Raw genomic sequence first — 19,505 nt, 5'->3', positions numbered from 1 at the left:
AATTGGATTATTTATGGGGCAATTTAGGTTTATTTTGATTCTTAATAGAAATATTAGACCTATACAAAAGTGTCACAATGGGCCTGAATGAGACTGGGAACCGGATCCAACTTCACACCTGGTTTGATAAGAACAATCACACCTGCATATACCATCGACACAGAAATCTCCTCGTAGAGGGAGTCACTCCATTAGTCTCTCAAATTTCCCTGTCCAGAGACGCTGGGCTCTGATGTGTGGCTCGCTGATGGCTGTCAGCTCATAGACCGTCTGGTCCCTTCATGTTGGAATCTTTGACGGACAGTGGACCTGCAACTGCTTGAAGTACGCACTGAGATGACTCGCAGTATCCGTTCAGGCCGGGGGGGCCGGGTGGTCCCGGCACACCTGGCATTCCAGGAACACCTGTTGGTCCTCTCAGGCCATCACGGCCATTACTGCCATATGCTGGATTACCAGGCTCACCTGAGATCAGGTGGAAGAACAGATGGAGAAACAGGCCAGAGGTCAGAGGCATGCTATTTACAGATTTGCCAAGATCATTTAATGCACAGTGATGAAGTAAATTATGGATATTCGATCAGATGTTGGCCTTGCTCTTACCTGGGAGCCCTGGTGGTCCAGGTATACCTTTAGACCCCTCCAGTGTGGGCCCTCTATCTCCCCTGTCACCTTGGTCACCTAAATCAAGGGGAACAAAAGTTTAATAGTGGGCTTAGGGCTCTCAACTGGTGTTTGATGGCCCAAAACTGATGTCCCATTTGCGTTCTGGTCACAGACGTTACATTGTAAATAAATAAAAAGATTATCGGAGTATATATTACAAGAAAATAAAAATTTTACTTCAAAATTTACTAGCAATTTCTGAGTGAAAATTGTGTCGAGAATAAAACAATGCTGAATGGAAATAATAAAATGCAAGTAACCAATCAATTATGATTGGAGTAAACAGACATGACTGTTTCTGGCCAGTCATATTCTACAGTATTGTGGCAAAATGTAACGGGATCTTCCTTTGAAACTGAAAATGTGACCACACCTTAAGTTTATACCAAAAACGTCTCCGGTTACTATCGTAACCTCGGTTCCCTGAGAGGCGGGAACGAGACATTGCGTACCAATGCTGCGGGAACTCCTCCCTTCTCCACTTTTGTTGAAATCTTAGGGGCTAACGCCAGTTTGGAACAGCTGGCCAATTGTCGGACACACTGTGTATCGCATCTGATAGGCGGAACTAGACCATGAGACATCAGCTCCGACCCTATCCAAATTTGCATATCCAGACGCAATTAAAGCGAAGGCTGCACTGATCCAGGGTAGACACAACACAATCAGCACTCAAGCATGAGGGTTAAACACAGTGTCAACGGCGGTAGAAGTGACAGCTGTATTAACACTAGCCACATACACAGAGTTAATGGCTTTCGTAAGCCAATGCGATAGTGTCCACAATCCAGTGAGAAAATCTCTGTTTTGAGACGGCACGTCCCTTAGTACATCCACCAAAGCACACAAAAAGCTCATCCGACTGACGAAAGGCGGCCAAGCGATTCACATACATCCCCAAAGCCCTGACAGGGCAAATAGCTCTCTGAGCGTCAGCGTCACGCGAGGATGACGGCTCAGCAGATAAAGCGGGCAGGGTAACAATCTGTGCTTGAGAGCCGGAGAGCGCTGCAGTCGCTGGTTCCGAAACAGATACAATCGTCGTTCACCGAGAGCACGTGTAAGTCTCCAATGCGCTTCACAGAGGCAAGAGCTAGGAGTAAAGCCGTTTTCGAGCTCCTTAACAGCAATCGAAGCTAGGGGTTCGAACGGCGGTAGAGAGAGAGCCCTCAAAACTAGAGCAAGATCCCACGGCGGCGTAGATGGCGGCTGTGAAGGACTCAATCTCCTCGCTCCCCTGAGAAATCTGGTCAACCGGGGACCGGGGACCGGTCTGGTGTGCTTACTGATCGATTGCCGTCAACCGGGGAATGAAATGAAGCAATAGCGGCCACATACACCTTCAGCGTGGATGGCAAACTCCCGCTATCCAGTCTATGCTGTAGGAAGCGCAAAACATCCGACACGGAACAGATCACCAGGTCGATATCGTCCATGTCCTGGCACCATTTTGCAAAAACTCCCCATTTTAGAGCGCAAAGGCGCCTAGTAGAAGGTGTGCGCGCGTCCGCGAGTGTGCCCAGCACTTATGAATGCGTAATGTCTCGCTCATATAAGGTCCCTGAAGCGGCCACACATGAAGGTTCCACAGCTCGAGCCTGGGGTGCCATATCGTGCCGTTCGCCTGAGACAGCAGGTCCTTCCTGAGGGGAATTTTCCATGGGGGAGCCACCATTATCTCTCTCAGATCCGCAAACCAGGGCTGGTTTGGCCAGTCCGGGGCCACGAGGATCATTGACGCTCTCTCCTCCCTGATTTTGCATAAAGAAAAGAGCTCTGGAGCGCACACGGCCCAGGCGATTTATATACGAAACCACAGACATGTTGTCGGTTTGAATCAGTATATGCTGCTGCTCCAACCTCGACCGAAAAGCTTCCAGGGCTAAGGACACCGTCTTTAATTCCAAACGGTTTATGTGCCACTCTCTGTGACTCCAACCACAGACCTGAGGCAGGCACACCCAAGCAAACTGCTCCCCAGCCTGAGGTCGACGCATCCGTTGAGACCACAGTGCGTTGCGTCACTATTCCCAAAGGCACTCCTGGGCTGAACATATCCGGGTAGAGCCACGTTCTCAGAGCACTGACGCAACTGTGAGTGACCGGAATGCGCGTGTGACCTGAAGACCACGCCCTCGGCGGAACTCGAATTTTCAGCCAAAACTGCAGAGGCCGCATATGCAGCAGGCCCAGATGGCACACTGAAGAAGCCGCCGCCATCAGCCCCAGAGGCCTCTGAAATTCCCTCAGTGAAACAGACCTGCCCGGTGTGAAACGCCGCAGAGTCGATGAAATTGTCTCTATGCGCTCTTGAGAGAGGTGGGCTCGCATCGCCACCAAGTCGAAGTCTGACTTGGGATAAACACGCTCTTCTGCACATTCACACGCAGTCCCAGCGTATCCAGATGGCGAAGCAGCGTTTCCACGTGACTGATTAGCACATCCCTTGAGTGAGCTAAAATCAGCCAGTCGTCCAGATAATTAAAAATGCGCATTCCGCTCGTTCTGAGGGGAGGAATCGCTGCGTCCACACACTTGGAAAAAGTGCGGGGGGCTAGGGCCAGCCCGAACAGAAGCACTGAATACTGGTATGCCGTGCCTTAGAAAGCAAATCTCAGGAAGCGCCTGTGGCTGAAAGCTCGCGTCCGCGAAGTGGACAGGTGAGCGTGATGACGATGGATGACGGTGGCTCCAGGCCCCGTCGTCATCTTCGCCTCCAGGCAGGGGAGGGCCCACCAGGGGCTCGCTGGCGGCAGTGGGCCTTGTCCCTGTTATAGCACGTACCATATACCTCATGGTTCTTAAGGCACGCACCGGCAGCTCGGCGCAGTGGCCGCCTCGGTGTGGGCGAGGCCCTGGGGCCCGCACAAATCTGGAAAGTTGAAGCCATCGAATGCTTAGAGAAAAAGATTACTAGTCCTCCTGGTGCAGCTTGCACGACGGCAGCGTGAAGAAAGAGATTCTGACCAATTGTCTCATCCATGCATTTTATGCCTGTCAGTATTTGCATACTTCGCGACTATTGGCCAGCTGTTCCAAGCTGGCGTTAGCCCATAAGAACAAAAGTGGAGCGTTGCAGTGTTGCTACGCAATGTAGAGTTACCGCTCTCGAAAGGGAACCAAAATCAACTTCAGAAGTCGAATACTGTCTCTTCGTACCTTTGGGTCCTTTCCTCCCCAGAAGACCTGGGGGCCCTTTGAGACCTGGCAGTCCTCTGCTTCCAGGATGCCCAGGGAAGCCATTGTCTCCAGCAGGCCCTGTAGGGCCAGGGGGACCAGGAGGACCTGGCAACCCAGAGATGCCCGACTCAGGCCTCGTCAGACTGGCTGCCAACTGGGCAAGCTGTCCTGTGAGGAAAAACGAAAATGTCAAAACCAATCAAAGAACAAGGATTTAACAATGAGTTGAGCTTCCATTTGTAAATATCTGTTTGGATATCAAAATACTTACCATGCAAAACCCTCATGCAGACCTGCTTGATGTGTTCATCTGTTGGTGCTCGGCCCTAGAGGAGAATTATGTGGACACTATTAATATTTCAAATATTTTCCTCTTGTTGTTCCTCCTTGATTGGATGTAAAAAGGGCTTTGGTGGAAAAAATCCCTTTAGAACTTGACAAAAACACATTGAGGTAAAATCCCTGATGGTCTGCCAACCATATAATGAGTTTAGTACAGCAAAATCCAACTGGAATGACAGATTTAATAAACTTTGATTAAGCCGTCAATATTAAGATGATTAAAACAGGCTTACTGATCGTCCCTGTGTCCCAGCCAGTCCAGGTACACCTCTGTCTCCTTGCATGCCTCTTGGACCTGGCTCTCCTGGTGGGCCTTCGGGTCCGTGTTGGCCACGTCCACCCTCTGGCCCTTTATTTCCTGCGTCCCCTGGTTTTCCAGTCTGAGCACAACAAAAGATAAACTCTTAATCATTTTCAAGAAGGCCAATGTAGAATTTTGTACACTTTTTCTCATTTTATGGATTGAACATCTATGGAAATATGGACTCCCTCTGAATGTCTAAATTGATCTGGTCTCAAACACTGTAGCTCTAGCTGAGGCCTGGAAGAGTTTGGTTCGAACTGTCGACAAGTCGAGAAGATATTGTTTTCTGCACTGCGAAAGCAAATCCACTTTGTATGCACTTACAAATGAAAAGGACTCAGGCTCAAATTAATATGGTACAAACCATCATTAGGGTTCATTTTACTACATGTGCTGTGGAATCCTCCGGAGCTGAAATTCAGATATATTTAGTTTCCAACTAACTGTAAAGCGGTAGACCAGTCACAACAGACTGTGCCAACTGACCAATCAGAGCAGACTAGGCTTTCAGAAAGGAACGGTTTATAAAGATCGGATCCTTGGTTTCAGACACTGTGATAAAAGATGTGATGCTACAATGTATATAATGAGAAAATTAAAGTATTTTTTGACCTTGGATGTAGGGGTGTGCCGGTTTCAGAATTGGTGATGACGGTTATGACGTGAATCAAATGTGACGGTTCGTAACATAACCGTCCTTGGGGGGGGGGGATAACTGTCGTCTGTTATAGGACAAGCAGACACTGCTACTGGCATTTATTTAACATGAACAGCAAGACAACTAGAAGTGAATGTGCTTTCCATTAAATGTATCACAGTAAACAAATCCTTAACAAACAAAACAAACAAACGTTTGCAAACGTTGCAAACAAACGTGCTTTGTTTTAAATAAATCGCACACAGTAAACAAAACCTTAACGAAAAAACTTTGGAATGAACTTTGCAATTTAGACGCGCAAACTGCGTGCCGGTGCGGTGAGACGTTCATGCTCGGGCAGATTCGGCTTGAAGTCGGTCACCCTCGGACGCGGCGCCGCGCGCGCTGTTACAAAAAAAAGCCGTCCACACAGCCAAGCCAAATGGGGTCTTGCCGGTCGTGCGCACCGAACGCGTCATTTTTGCCGCGCGCACCTTCGCGATCGTGCGGACGCGTCGAGTATAAACAAGGCTTTACTCCGTGTCAGCGCGCGCTCTGATCGGTAAAGGTGCACAGACCTCTCCCGAATCATCTCCAGCAGTAGCAGCCTCCGTTTCCCTCGTAAGATGATATTAGTATTTAAACATTCTCTATGATAAAAAATGTTTGTAAAAAATATTTTAATAGCACGATTTTGGCGGTTATAGAGTACTAATGACGGTGTTCAAGTATAACCGTCGGTCTCACGGTTATATAATAACCGTCACACCCCTACTTGGATGCTTGTCAACCTAATGTAGGAGACCTCCAAAACAAAATGAAAATTGAATTTTTTTTTTCAATTAACGTTAATTTTATTTCAAGAAACAGAAACGTTTTTGTTATGGTTTTAACTCTTTACCAGCCATTGACAGAAATTTCTGTCATTTATGAGACAACGCTTCCCCGCCACTGACGAAATTTTCCTGATTCCTGTGTTTTCACTGTTATACGGTAGGGGGAGCTATTACGCATCTTCTAAAAGAGTACTGAATCTCCAGATCAAAAGACATGTAAAGAAGAAGCAGAAACAAGCGATATCATATGTAAGCAGATGCATATGTAAATTAACGTGATTATCAATATTAAACAGCATATAAATTCAAACTTCCTTATGTTACTGAATGAAATGTCGACCCAGGACGAGCTATAGGACTGTGAAACTTTGGGGGTGTTTATGGACTCGATCTACTCCATCTATGTTTTAATCATCGTTCTCACCTCATCTCAGCTTTTTGCTTAAAATGTTGCTTTTTACTTACCCACATTGGGTCTCATTCATTAAACATTCGTAAATATACGTGTAAATATGAGAGTGAATTGCGAGTAAAGAGACCTTCCCGAAAACTTATCTCCTGATTCACAAATACTTCGTAAACGTCAGATGTGACAGTGAAATGTGTGTGTTAATGAATTCCAATCAGTCGTAAATGGGATGCGCGTGCACGCTCAATTACCATAAATCCCGCCCATTAAATCCGACTGACAACTATATATGGGCATCATATTATGACACCAAACGAAGGATTTCAACATGTCTTCTCAAAAGCGAATGAAAAAGAAATCGAAGTTTTATTATCAGAAGTTCATTCAAAACACCACATTTTATTTTCAAGCGTAGGCTACATAGTGGCGTATCAGGTCCTAAAAAAAAGGAAGCTTGGCAGCATATTACAGATGCAGTTAATGGAGTTTCATCTGTTAATCAAACAGTCCCAGAAGTAAAAAGAAAAAACGTATGTAATTACTATATATAATATATTTTTTAAAATGCTGTGTAAATATGTACCCGATTAAGGTGAATTAAAATGCAGCCTTAGTTATTAATGAGCAAAACGTTCGGATGTTAAGCGCACTATTTACGCATGGCTGGGAGCAGGTGTAGATTTCTTTCGTACCAACTACCATTTGGAAAATACGAACATTTTAATGAATCCGAAAATTTACGCCAGAACCACTTTACACACGATTTACACAAAAATTCGTTCTGCTCGTGTTTCATGAATGAGACCCATTTTGTTGTTAAAAAAAAGAATGCATAAAGCTAGAATAAAACTTAGGGTCTGCTCGTTATTTGACATATTGCATGTTCAAATATTCATACAACAAAATATTGCAAATTTTGTGAAAATGATCAAAAATGCTGGCGCTGACTGGCAACTTTTTTCAAAAACGCTGGCGGGGAAAGAGTTAATTCACTATAAAAACCCTGGAGGACAGTTCGAGAGATCCCCACAATAACATCACTTCTAAGCAAACTCACCGATCCTTTCTCGCCTGGCTCCCCCTGTTCACCCTGGGAATATAAATGGACACGGAGATTAGATCAGCAAGGGGGTCATGACACATGTCTGAATGCATAACCAATACATTCTGTGACAATTAAACATCTGTGCTGTTTTTACTTACAACATCTCCTTTGTCTCCTGGTGTTCCCTCTTCACCAGATGGTCCCTAAACAAACATGCATTAAAATAGGTCTAGTTTAGATCTAATTATTTATATTAACTATAAAAAAAAAAAAAAAACTTCTTCACTGTAAAAAAATATTGTTGGTTTAATTTAAAAAAAAAGTAGGTTAGCTGGTTGCCTTAATATTGAGTTTATTGAAATTAAAAATGTAAGTTAATAAAATGAAGGAGATTGGTTTAATAAATATAACTCATTTTCTGTAAATATAAAAAAATTACGTTATCTGAACCACATTAATTATCTAAGTTGATTTGACAAAAGAAAAAAAAAGTTGCAATAACAAATCATAAAAACATTTTTTTTACAGTGTATAGAATAAAAAATAATAAGTTGGCTTACTTGCTCTCCTTTTGGACCAGTGAGACCAACAGCACCCTAAAGAATTATAAAGATAAGATTGTGCTTTTAATAGTAATTGGAACACATCCGATCCTAACTACCCTAAACATGACTGTAAAATATAATGATTTTGATTGATTGTTATTTATTTATTTTGCCAGCTTGTTTCTGAGAGAATGTTGTTACACAGAAGATTTCAGTTTTAAAGTTCTGCGATAAAGAGAATAATAATTTTACTCCATTTAACCAATAACAAAGCTTATTTCAACCAAGTGTCTGAGATTCAGAAGTCACATGACATCGCCACATTACATATTTAATTCGGCAAATGAATTAAACATTTAATTCACATTATATTTAATATAAAAAATACAGTAATTTAGCATTTTAAATCCAATTAGGTCTAAAAATGTTTTAAAATTTGGCAGCCTGATCAAATGAGTAAAGAACTAGATGTCAAAAGTTGATTTTACTTCCAGACAGTTAATTTGTCAAACAGGAAATGGAAGCCTTAATTGCATTATGGGATGCAATAGCCAGTGCGTTTACTGTATACTGCACATTTTAGCCATTGTTTAAATATATTTCTATGTGAATTTGATGCAGAAAAGTATATAAATAGAGTGATAGTATGTTGTTAGTAATGTTAGAATGCTATTCTGACCATACAGAATTGATTAGCTTTTGAAATCCTACCCTGTCGCCTTTCTGCCCAATGAAGCCAGCGGGCCCTGGGAGGCCAGGGAGGCCCGGATCTCCTTTAGATCCCTGTAGGATACATAAACACACAGACACACATAAGTAAATACAAATTCATGAACACTACACGGCCTGTGCCTGTAGCTGCCTTACAAACCACATCTGCGCTAAAAAAAACAGAGTCGGCAGCTCGGTGAGCAGGGTGCTGGCGGGGCACGTCTAAGGTGTGTGGATGGATGTGGACTATGATTAAGCCTGATGCCCTTCGCTGGCTGCTTGAAGGAATGCCTGTAAGACAGAGGGTTCATTCAAGCCCCCCTTCCTGCTCTGAATATCCCCTTACCAAAGAAAATACCCCCAGCTACTAGGCCTCAATAACAACAGGCTATTCATGCCCCTACCAGCCGATTACTGTACTAAAGCACTCCAGCGCTTTCTAAGGAGATTGTGTTTCGGTTTGCAGCACTATTAAGCTCCTCAGCATGAGAGTAAGCACATAGGACAGGCATCTGAGAACTAAGACCAAGAGGAACATGTCTCTGATTGTGTTATATTTGTTGTGGGACATCTAAACAGTGTTGTAGTACAAGTCTAAATGTACAAGTCGTTGGGTCCCAATATAGTTCCCTAAACTACAGGCAAAAACATAGTCAATTGTGAGACATTTCCATAACATGTTTTTAAGACCTTTCTTACCTTATTCACCTGGGGTGTCTTAAAATATTTTAGAACTAATAATATAGAGCTTATGTCTCAATATATATTGCAATATGACTTTCTAGAGTGCTTGTTAAAATAAGATTGAAAGTGTGAATTCAAGTTGAAGTGATTTCAAATTGTGCAGTGCTTTTTATTTTGGCCTGTCCCAAATGGTTACCTCAGCCCTTGCTCTTAAACACTTTGCCCAAATAGGCTGTTGGGTAATATGCCACATTACATTTGACAAAATGGCCGACGGTTGGCAGCGTCTGGCAGATCCAGGTGCGTTTGTGCGCACTAAACCTGTGATTTATCAAACTTCCGATGGCCTAACAATCGTGGAAGATGAACTGTTAAACTTTCTCCTGATTAAGTCGAGAACTCTTGACCAAGATAACATCATTAAGTTGGTTAAATCTAGCTTCAGTCAACAACGCATTGAAGACTCGAAGGCTGTGATGGCAGAGTTGTTTCCTGACAACAAACGCTGGTTCTCCCATAGGGGAGAGAAGAAAGATGAACTGTACATCAAAATGTGCCTGGCTGTCTTCAAAGAGAATGAGGAGTTGCCTAGATTTGTCTCGCACTACATTGACGAACTGCCTCCCGTCTCATTCAAGCATGTGGATGTTTCTGCGCTACTGGGGCGGATTATGCAACTAAACGGCGACATTGACCTTTTGCGGATGTCAATCACCTCGCAGGCGACTGCTTGTGAAAAACTGGACGTCCACATCAAGTATGCCATGTAGAACAGGACCTTTGAGAATTTAGGGGGGGGGGGGGGGGGACAACATAACTGTTGTTCATAACAACAGTTATGAACAAATGTTCTTCCAGTAACATTACTAAAAAATTAGTTCAAAAGTTATCTAGTCAGTTATTTAATAATGTTCTCAAAACATTAGCACAAAAACGTTATTTATTCATCATTCATGGAAAAAAAAATCTGAAACGTTTTAGTTGGACGTTCGTCTTTTTTTTTTTTTTTATGCTACTTGTTTCAGAACTTTCATGCAAAAGTAACGTTCCCGTAATGTTTGGAAAATTATCATGGAATGTTCCCTTAACATTCACATAACCAAGAATGGGACATATTTAGAACATATTTTCGTAGTGGCAAGGCTATTCTCAGTGCTCATGAAGCTTCATCTAGAGTGTTATTGTCTAAATGTGTCCTATTGCGTCTTTTATAGTTATGTAATATAAGGTTAAATTAAATTGTGGTTCCTGATAACTCACCCTTGCACCTGGCAAGCCTGCAGGCCCACCTGGACCTCTTACTCCTCTCTCACCCTGGAGAAAAAGAGAGAACATTATAGAAGTGACACATTTCTTTATATGACACTATATGATGTAAGAGGAAATATACTCACTGGCCCACCTCTTGCCCCGACTGGTCCCATTTCTCCCTGCTCACCACGTTCACCCTGAAATCACAACACCAGAAGATGTTCATCCATCCACATGGGCCTGTAGGCTGTGGTGAACAAATGGATAAACGGGACTCACTGTTTTCCCATTATTTCCAATCAGACCTGCCACACCTGGATCACCAGTATTTCCCTGGAGCAAAGACAACACAGGTTATCCTTCCTACTAATGGACACAAACTCATCATTTACAGCACTTCAATGAGAACTATATCATAAATGAGTTAACATAATTAATATGAATAAATAAGCTACATTACCGATCAAAAGTGTTTTGTCACTTATTGTCACTTAAAGGCACATATCATTTTGTGAAATTCTATTGCTAAATAACTGTTTTATATTTGAATATATTGTAAAATGCTATTTATTCATGTGATGACAAAGCTGAATTTTCAGCATCATTACTCCAATCTTTAGTGTCACATGATCCTTCAGAAATCATTCTAATATGCTGATTTGGTGATTATTATTCATGTTGAAAACAGTTGTGCTGCTTAATTTTTTGTGTGGAAACCATGATACATTTAATTGAGGATCCTTTAATGAGTTGAAAATGTAAAAGGACAGCATATTTTTGTGAAATAGAATGTTTTGGTAACAGTATAAATGTCTTTACTGTCACTTTTGTTCAATTCAATGCATCCTTGCTGAATATTATAGTATTATAATATTATAGTATTATAAGTAATATAATATAAGTATTAATTTCTGTATAAAAAATAACCCCACTGACTCCAAACTTTAAACAATAGTTTTTCTCAGCACACATTTAAAACAGGAATCTATCTCGGATAAACCAAACAAAGATACACTCTAACAATTCACATTTGAATTACCTACTTTTCCACCCATGTGGCCTTTTGCTCCTGAAATTCCTGGCAAGCCCTGGAGGAAAATAAATCAATAATCAATAATGCAAACTATTCCCGGTTATCTCACAAGCAGATATCACTGCATAATAGGTGCATTTTGAACAGGGGTCAAGGGTCATACGCACTGGAAATCCCTGAAGTCCAGCGTCACCAGGTGAGCCAACTTTCCCAGGAAGACCCTAAAACGACAACAGACATATGCAGATAAATTCACTTCACGAATAAAGCAGACAAACAGTGATATAACATGATATTGATCTGCATGCACAAATTAAAGTGATTACCTTTACTCCAGGCAGTCCTGGAATACCGTCACGAGCATCAACTGCAGGCAAACCCTACACCACATAACCGTTCAATTAAAAACAATACAATTTGATGGTTTAATAGATCACTTTAGCAGCACAGGTGACTTACAGCTTCTCCTTTCGGTCCAGGAAGACCCATAAGTCCCTGCAACCCCAGAGTTCCCTAGAAAGAAGAAGACACATTATACATGATTATAGTAAATCAAAAAGTTATTAGAACTTCTTAGTGTAAAAGCCCATTCACGCCAAGGACGATAACAGGAACGATAAAGATATAGTTAATAACTGTAACAATAACGATTAAGTTAGAGTTCTAAAGATTGTTCTAAATATAAAATAATAGCAGAGTCCACACCACAACTATAACGATAACAACACAGAGAAACAAATCGTAGAAATCACTTTCAGAAGGATTTTTTTTTCATCTGATGAACGATAAAAACATTGACAGCCAATCAGAATTCATTCAGAATCATGTCGAGCATATAAAGCGACAGACAAAAAAATGGCAGTGCGTGCTTTAGAATAAACAGAACCAAGTCATCTGCTTGTGTGGATGGTAATAACTATATTATGGTTATCTTTATAGTTATTCTTGATGTGAACGGGCCTTAAAGGGACAGTTCACTCAAAAATGAAGATTCTGTCATCATTTCCTCACTCTCAAGTTGTTGCAAACCTGTATGAATTTCTTCTGCTGAACACAAAAGAAAATATTTTGAAGAATGTCGGTAATCAAACAGTTAGCTTCCAATTGACTTCCATAGAATGGAAAAAAAATGCTATGGAAGTCAATTGAGCCCATCAACTGTTTGGTTACTGACATTCTTCAAAATATCTTCTTTTGTGTTCAGCAGAAGAAATTCATATAGGTTTGGAACAACTTGAGAATGAGGAAATGATGACAGAATCTTCATTTTTAGGTGAACTATCCCTTTAAGGGAGTCAAAAAAATATGGCAAGCTTGTTGAATCTTCTTGAGCTGTTGATATGACATTATAAATATAATGTATATGTGTTGTTTTGTAGCTGTATGAAGACTCACCTGAGCTCCTTTTGGTCCAGTCTCACCTACTTTTCCTCTTTGGCCCCGATCACCCTTTAAAAATCAAATACAATATAAATCTATAGGTTTTAACTCTTCATTTACAAAAACAAATCAAGCAGCCTGTAAAGATAATATTACGATGAATGTGGATAAATGGCAAGACAACTGATGCATATTTTGAAATGAGGTTAAAGGCCAAACTTTTGTGGTGCATTTTTATAGGATAAAAATGACATCATTTTGATTTTGCCACTTACAGGAGCACCCTGAATACCCTGAGAGCCCAGGTCGCCAACATTCCCACGAGCTCCCTAATGGAGAAGAATATACAATTGGTAATTTCAAAACATATCCTTGTTATTGTATTAGATATGAAGACCTCTTGACACTCACCCTGTCCCCTTTAGGGCCCATCATCCCTGTGATTCCTCTCAAACCCTGCCGACCCTACAGTAACAAAACAAGCGACACACTGAACAGGAACACATGGGTGGAAAAGATACAAACAAACATCATATGAACTATTAGTATATAAGATAACATCAGTAAAAAATATTAGATAAGTAATGTCTTTTTTTACAGGTAATCCTTGTGCACCCGGCTCTCCATGTGCTCCCTGGTCTCCTTCTTCTCCCTGTAAGAAATCAATAAAATTACACACCTAGACATGATCTTTGCTCTGTAACTAGCTTAATTATTTTAACAATTACGTATTTATGAGCCACCATAAATTAAAAGGTCATTTGATCACATTTGCTCTACAAAAAGAACTCCTAATAATAATTTGAATAAATAATTTCGCTAATTGTTCAAAAGAACTTCATTTATGCAACCGTCACCTTATGTCCTTGCCTTCCTGGTTCACCTGATTCACCTTTGACACCTTTGTGACCCTAGAGTGAAAAATAACGCCATCGTGTGTTAGACATCCTTGTGTTTGGCTAGAAGTATATATGAATTGAAATAATGTCATTTAAAAGGCACCTTCATGCCAGGGAGACCTGTGTAACCATTCAGGCCAGAAGTACAGGCATTTGGACACTAAAAAACATAACAAAGACAAAACAATTAGTAGAAACATAATGCATATGAGTGACTGTTCCGTTAAAATTAAGAGTACTTATCTATTTTAAAACATTTATCACATGTCCTGAAATAAAGATCAACGTCAGCAAAGATCAAAGTCAATTTTGGCATGAAGTGTGATGTTGCAGAATTTGTATATAGTGTGTGATGGGTCATCATAGTGGACAGAAAGTTTTTCCTAATTGAAGAATCACCCAGAAATATAAGAGTCCTAACACGTGATGGCAGTTTTGTTGGAGCAATTGAGAAAGTAACCAAGTAGCAGAATTAATTGTAACATCAAAATCAACATCTTTAACCAAAACAGATATACAGTAGAACAGCAAATATGTGTTGTTGTTTTTTACATAAGATTGCTCAGTTTCTGTTTCCTGAAATCTGAGGAGCAAGCACTAGATTTAGTGCAAAGGTAACAGGATATGAGACTTGAGGATACATACCAACTCCTTCCCATCCCAGACTCCAGGAGGGCCCTATGGATAGAAGGAATATATACTTTTAACAATTCTGTTTATATAGCCATATATGCATCATGGACATGAGTGAATGGTCATAAAGATCTCAACATTAATACTTACTCTGGGCCCTGGCAGTCCTTGCGCACCAACAGGACCTCTCAGTCCACGACTTCCCTTTAAAGCAGAACCAGAGACAGACCCTTCAAATTATTATTCAACTATTTTATTTTAATTTATTGGAATAATGGAGTAACATTACATACAGGAGGTCCAACTTTGCCCAGCTCTCCAGGTAATCCATCTTCCCCATCAGCACCCTTCAGTAAAAAAAGAAAACAATACAGGAGCCGATAACAACAGAAAAAAAGTATCAGCAAATCCCGCCATTAAAAGATAATTAAATGAAATATTAAGCACTTACAGCTTCACCATCCTCGCCAACACCCTGTTAACAAAGTAACAGATGTGCAATGATATGAACTTAGCATCAGCCCAGTACAGTACAGCCTTGTATCATTACATCACTGTATGGGCTAAAAGGTCAACTTGATCAATGACCGACTGCCTGCAACAGTTCAAAGTGTGTACAGCCATCTTATAATGGGAGGTCGCTGTTTAAACAGATATATCTATTCATAATAACAAACTAATGGAAGAGAAATCCCTATAAATATCTGATTATTCTAGTAGCACACTGAAATGACACGAGACCAATCAGTGTGAAGAGAATCTGAATCATTTACTTACAGGGGCTCCTCTTAGTCCTGGCTCACCCGGTTCACCCTAATAAAGAATAAACATCAAACCATAGGATCTTTTAAATGAACTTTAATGATTAACATTTAGAACTTAAGTAATTGAAGCATCAGTCAATTTCAAATATATGTGTGCACTTTCACTTATTTTTAAGAGAAAAAGTGGAATAATAAATAAAACGCATTATTAAGTGGAAACTTACTTTCTGTCCAGGAGGGCCAACAGGGCCAGGTACACCACGGGGCCCAGTCAAACCCTTAGAAAGACAAAACCATTTATGATCATAGATTTCACTATAACTCACTGCAGAGTTATTCACTGATCTGACAACAGCTGAACTAACGGTAATGTGATACAGCTGCAGGATCGCAGAGCTAATTATTTATGCTTATTTAACATTTGTATTAAATTAATTGCATTTTTTACAAAAAAACTCAGACACACTCTGACAATAAAATGATAACAATTTTTTAACCAATTAGAAATGACATTTACCTTTCTCCTGACTTTGACAAATATCAAACCCTGCCCACATTTTCTCTAATATATGTACAGTAGACGACTGCGGACGCCTGTGTTCAACACTTCATTACAGGGAACAGGGAACATCTCTCCAAAATGATAGTCACCAAAAACTATTTCATTTTTAAATAGAATTATGCATATAGAATGGTTTAGTATGAATGTATTTTTTCCCTTTGCATCAGTAATACCAACATTTAGAACCAAAATCCAGCAAATATATATTTTATGCTATCTACCATTTATATATATATATATATATATATATATATATATATATATATATATATATATATATATATATATAAATACATACACATACATAAATATACTGTATATTTACTTAAATATATTTAAAAGTTTTGTTTTTTTGTTTTTTGCAAAGTAATGCTAACATGATATGCTACAATATCAAGCAACCTACAATATAACATCTGTATGTTTAATTAATGCTAACATAATAGATTACTATGGACAAAAAAAAAACCTTTCTTAAACCTTTAAAAATATCTTTTAAACAAGATAAAATTACTTGAGAATTAAAACTGAAGATATTAAAAAATATTAAAAACTTGTCTTTCTTCATGCGTTAATTAAACCAGAAAATAGATCTGCCAGTGGTGTATGAAACATAAACTTAACCCATGATATAGTCTCTGAAAACACACACCCTAAACAAGCCTGCTTCTCAAGTAAACATATCTTATTTTAAGGATGTTTGGATATTTTTACTGAAAAACAAGACTAAAAAACTGATAAATAAATTGATTTGTGTTGTGTTAAGTCTTTCAAATGACTCACAGCGCTAGCTAAACTATAAAGCTCAGAGGAGTCACAAAGGAATAGGTGTTCTTCGGTTTAATGCTCAGTTTCATCAGTACTAGTACACATTTCTGCTCCTGTGGTTTCATACTTGCACAAAAAGGTCTCTGTCTCCACCAGGAAGCTAATATGGGTTTCTGTCTGCTCTTTCTCTTTCCTCTCCTCTCCAATCCTTTTTTCCATCTAGGATTTTTTTTTTTTTTACTCAGACCCCTCCAATGCAAACTACACTTGCTCTGATGGTGCCAGCGTTACTTAGAAAAGAAAAGCTGGTTTTATCTCGGTTTCCAGACCTCAACAAAAATAAAGAACAATACTCACATCCGCTCCAGGTTTTCCCGGAAGGCCATTTAATCCATCTTTGCCATTGTCCCCATCAAGGCCCTGCCGAATTAATCAGATTAATGGATTGTAGAATATAATTTCAGCTATGTATACTCATTTGTTTCTTGAAAAATACTCACTGGGGGGCCGACAGGGCCGGGTCCAGGACCCCTCTCACCCTAAATCAAACAAAATACAAAAAAGAGACATTATTCATGGCTACAAAACATACCTTGTGTATAGTATGAGAGGACAGACCTTTAATTTGTTTCTGAGAAATCAAAGTGTAAGCAAAATAATCGATATGTGACTCACATCAATGCCGTCAACTCCAGAAAACCCAGGAAGCCCTGGAGGTCCAGGCGACCCTCTTGGACCGACTGGCCCCCTCTAAAAACAACAAGAACAACAACAAAAACACAAAACAAACCATCGCTTACTCAAAATGTATCCTGAAATAAAATAAAAAAGTTCTACAAACAATGAAGTCATTGTATGTGCGCCTGATGCTGAGGTATCACAATGGCTTTCCTCTTATCCTGGGAAAGTGAAAACAGCTGTGCACACCTGGACCAATTTACAGAAAATACCTTCCATATGTCAAGTAATGTTCTGGCTGTCAGATACTTGCAAATTCAGATAATATTAATACAGAAGCTTGGCATCAATTAACATAAGAAATATAAGACAAGTAGGTAGTTCAGAAAAAGTGCACAGTTTGTGAAAAATGTATTTGCTGCTTTAGTAGGCTATTATTTAATAATCTCACATCAAAACACACATTCCTTTGCTGCCTATATTTAATGTTTTTGTCTCAGATATTTTCAGAGCCATACAGTCTCAACCCATGAACTCAAAACACCCACACAGTCCATCTCTACTGCTAAAGAAATCCCTTGTTTCCTAGGGGTGGTTAATCTGTCTGATTTCCCGATTCGATTCGATTACGATTATTGAAGTCCCGATTCGATTACAGTCGATTTTCGATTATTAACGATTCTCGATTAGCGATTATTGATTTTCCATTTCACAACAGTAAACGAAAATACACTAGACCAACATATGATTATATTAGCAGCAACATTTTGGTATTAATTTGCACTTTTTATTTGTTTGATATTCAATGAAAATGTAATGATGGTTACTGAGGACATGCAAACATGCTTGTTGTCTACTACTTAGGCAACCCATTATCTTTAAATTAAATTATTTTTTAAAAGCAATTGTGTTGCATTATAATGCAAAGGCACCTGGTTCTATTAATTGACAGCGTTAAAATGCATTTTGTGATTTCCTTCAATTGAAAATCTTTGAAGCAAGTTTGGGGGATTTGAAGGGCACCCAATTCAGAGAATCACCCAGAAATTCAAAAGAACAGCATTTATCTGAAATAGAAAGCTTTTGTAACATTAAACAATACCGTTCAAAATTTTGGAGTCGGTAAGATTTTTTATTTAATTTTTTTGGGCGAAAGAAAAAAGAAATCAATACTTTTATTCATCAAGGATAAATTAAATTGATCAAAAGTTACAGTGAAGACATTTATAATGTTACAAATCAATTATCTGAATCTTGTGTGTGTGTGTGACTATAAATACTTTGCTTTAAAAGTACAAAGTAATGACCCATAAAGAATTAACGTACAATATATTTTATTAACATTGCAAAGAACCAACAGGAAAATAAATGTGTGCCTAAACTAGGAGCATACTTGTAGTAAATTAATATTATAACGACTGGTACAGCCGAGTGTTTTTCCTCCTCTGGCTGGAAACGTGTCATATGGTTTCTCATATTTGTCGTGTTTCGGTCGTTAGTTTTATTATACAAAGCTTACAACTAGTGTGGCTCTTGTCCAGCTCCTTTCCCCCTTCAACTTCAGAAGTCAAAATATCTCCACACGTCAGCTTTTAACCTAACGCGGAGGGTGTTTAGCGCTCAGCCATCGCGTCTCTGTTATGTGCACGCCACAGACGGTCCGGCCACTGCACTTCCGCGCTTCAGAGTTCCGTCTTTCGCGTTCCGTCAATATTACGTTATTATAAATATATCAATTTTTTTTTTTTTTTTTTGGGAAAAATCGATTTTTTGACATTTGTGAATCGATTCAGAATCGTCCACGTCCGCATCGCGATGCATCTAAGAATCGATTTTTTCCCCCACCCCTATTGTTTCCTACCTGTGCAGAGATGACCAGGACTAACTGCAGTAAAATCAGCAGCACGGACGCGCGGAGAGTCCCGGCGTGCGCCATAGTCACCTCCGATGACTTGGAGGCAAAATAGTCCTTTTTAGGAGTTTTGTTGGGGTTCACGGGTTTTCTGTCAATATTCCCCAACTAAACCACACCATCTACCAGTCTCTCGATGCAGTATTAAGAAGTCATGCTTATTCATCAGCCGTGTTGGGAACTTGAAGGTGATTGGATATGAGTTCAAAGGTTTGCGTAAAATGGGCGTGGCTCAAGCTCCGGGTACCTGCTGTGGGTACCGCTCG

The 19,505-nt window shown here is 39.9% G+C and overlaps 1 protein-coding gene across 1 annotated transcript; it reads right to left on the bottom strand.

The window, feature by feature from the left end:
- Nucleotides 1-79: 79 nt before the first annotated feature.
- Nucleotides 80-19,383, bottom strand: col9a1a (collagen, type IX, alpha 1a). Its single transcript, XM_056252762.1, has 32 exons — nt 19,189-19,383; nt 17,325-17,399; nt 17,150-17,188; nt 17,007-17,069; nt 15,544-15,597; nt 15,333-15,368; nt 15,007-15,030; nt 14,849-14,902; nt 14,706-14,759; nt 14,568-14,600; nt 14,026-14,082; nt 13,881-13,934; nt 13,622-13,675; nt 13,435-13,488; nt 13,299-13,352; nt 13,039-13,092; nt 12,103-12,156; nt 11,970-12,023; nt 11,811-11,864; nt 11,654-11,698; nt 10,890-10,943; nt 10,754-10,807; nt 10,620-10,673; nt 8,676-8,747; nt 7,980-8,015; nt 7,578-7,622; nt 7,432-7,464; nt 4,422-4,568; nt 4,118-4,172; nt 3,826-4,014; nt 604-681; nt 80-465 (listed from the first exon to the last, which is right to left on the bottom strand). The coding sequence occupies exons 1-32, from the start codon at nt 19,261-19,263 to the stop codon at nt 260-262; spliced, it is 2,064 nt and encodes a 687-aa protein (XP_056108737.1). The 5' UTR covers nt 19,264-19,383; the 3' UTR covers nt 80-259.
- Between the last annotated feature and the right edge of the window lie 122 nt (nt 19,384-19,505).

The sequence above is a fragment of the Rhinichthys klamathensis genome, unplaced genomic scaffold, assembly GCF_029890125.1.
Source record: "Rhinichthys klamathensis goyatoka isolate OS25496 unplaced genomic scaffold, OSU_Roscu_1.1 h1tg000098l_1, whole genome shotgun sequence".
Taxonomy (NCBI): Eukaryota; Metazoa; Chordata; class Actinopteri; order Cypriniformes; family Leuciscidae; genus Rhinichthys; species Rhinichthys klamathensis.
This window is presented reverse-complemented; position numbering and strand designations above follow the sequence as displayed.

Bases quoted from the DNA above. Each gene is read 5' to 3' on its own strand.
- col9a1a (XM_056252762.1), bottom strand. From the start codon at position 19,263: ATGGCGCACGCCGGGACTCTCCGCGCGTCCGTGCTGCTGATTTTACTG. The intron at 15,598-17,006 runs GTGAGTATTGTT...TGTCTTTCTAAG, and splicing joins CGGGAAAACCTGGAGCGGAT to GGTTTGACTGGGCCCCGTGG. The intron at 7,623-7,979 runs GTAAGCCAACTT...ATGTTTGTTTAG, and splicing joins CTGGTCCAAAAGGAGAGCAA to GGACCATCTGGTGAAGAGGG.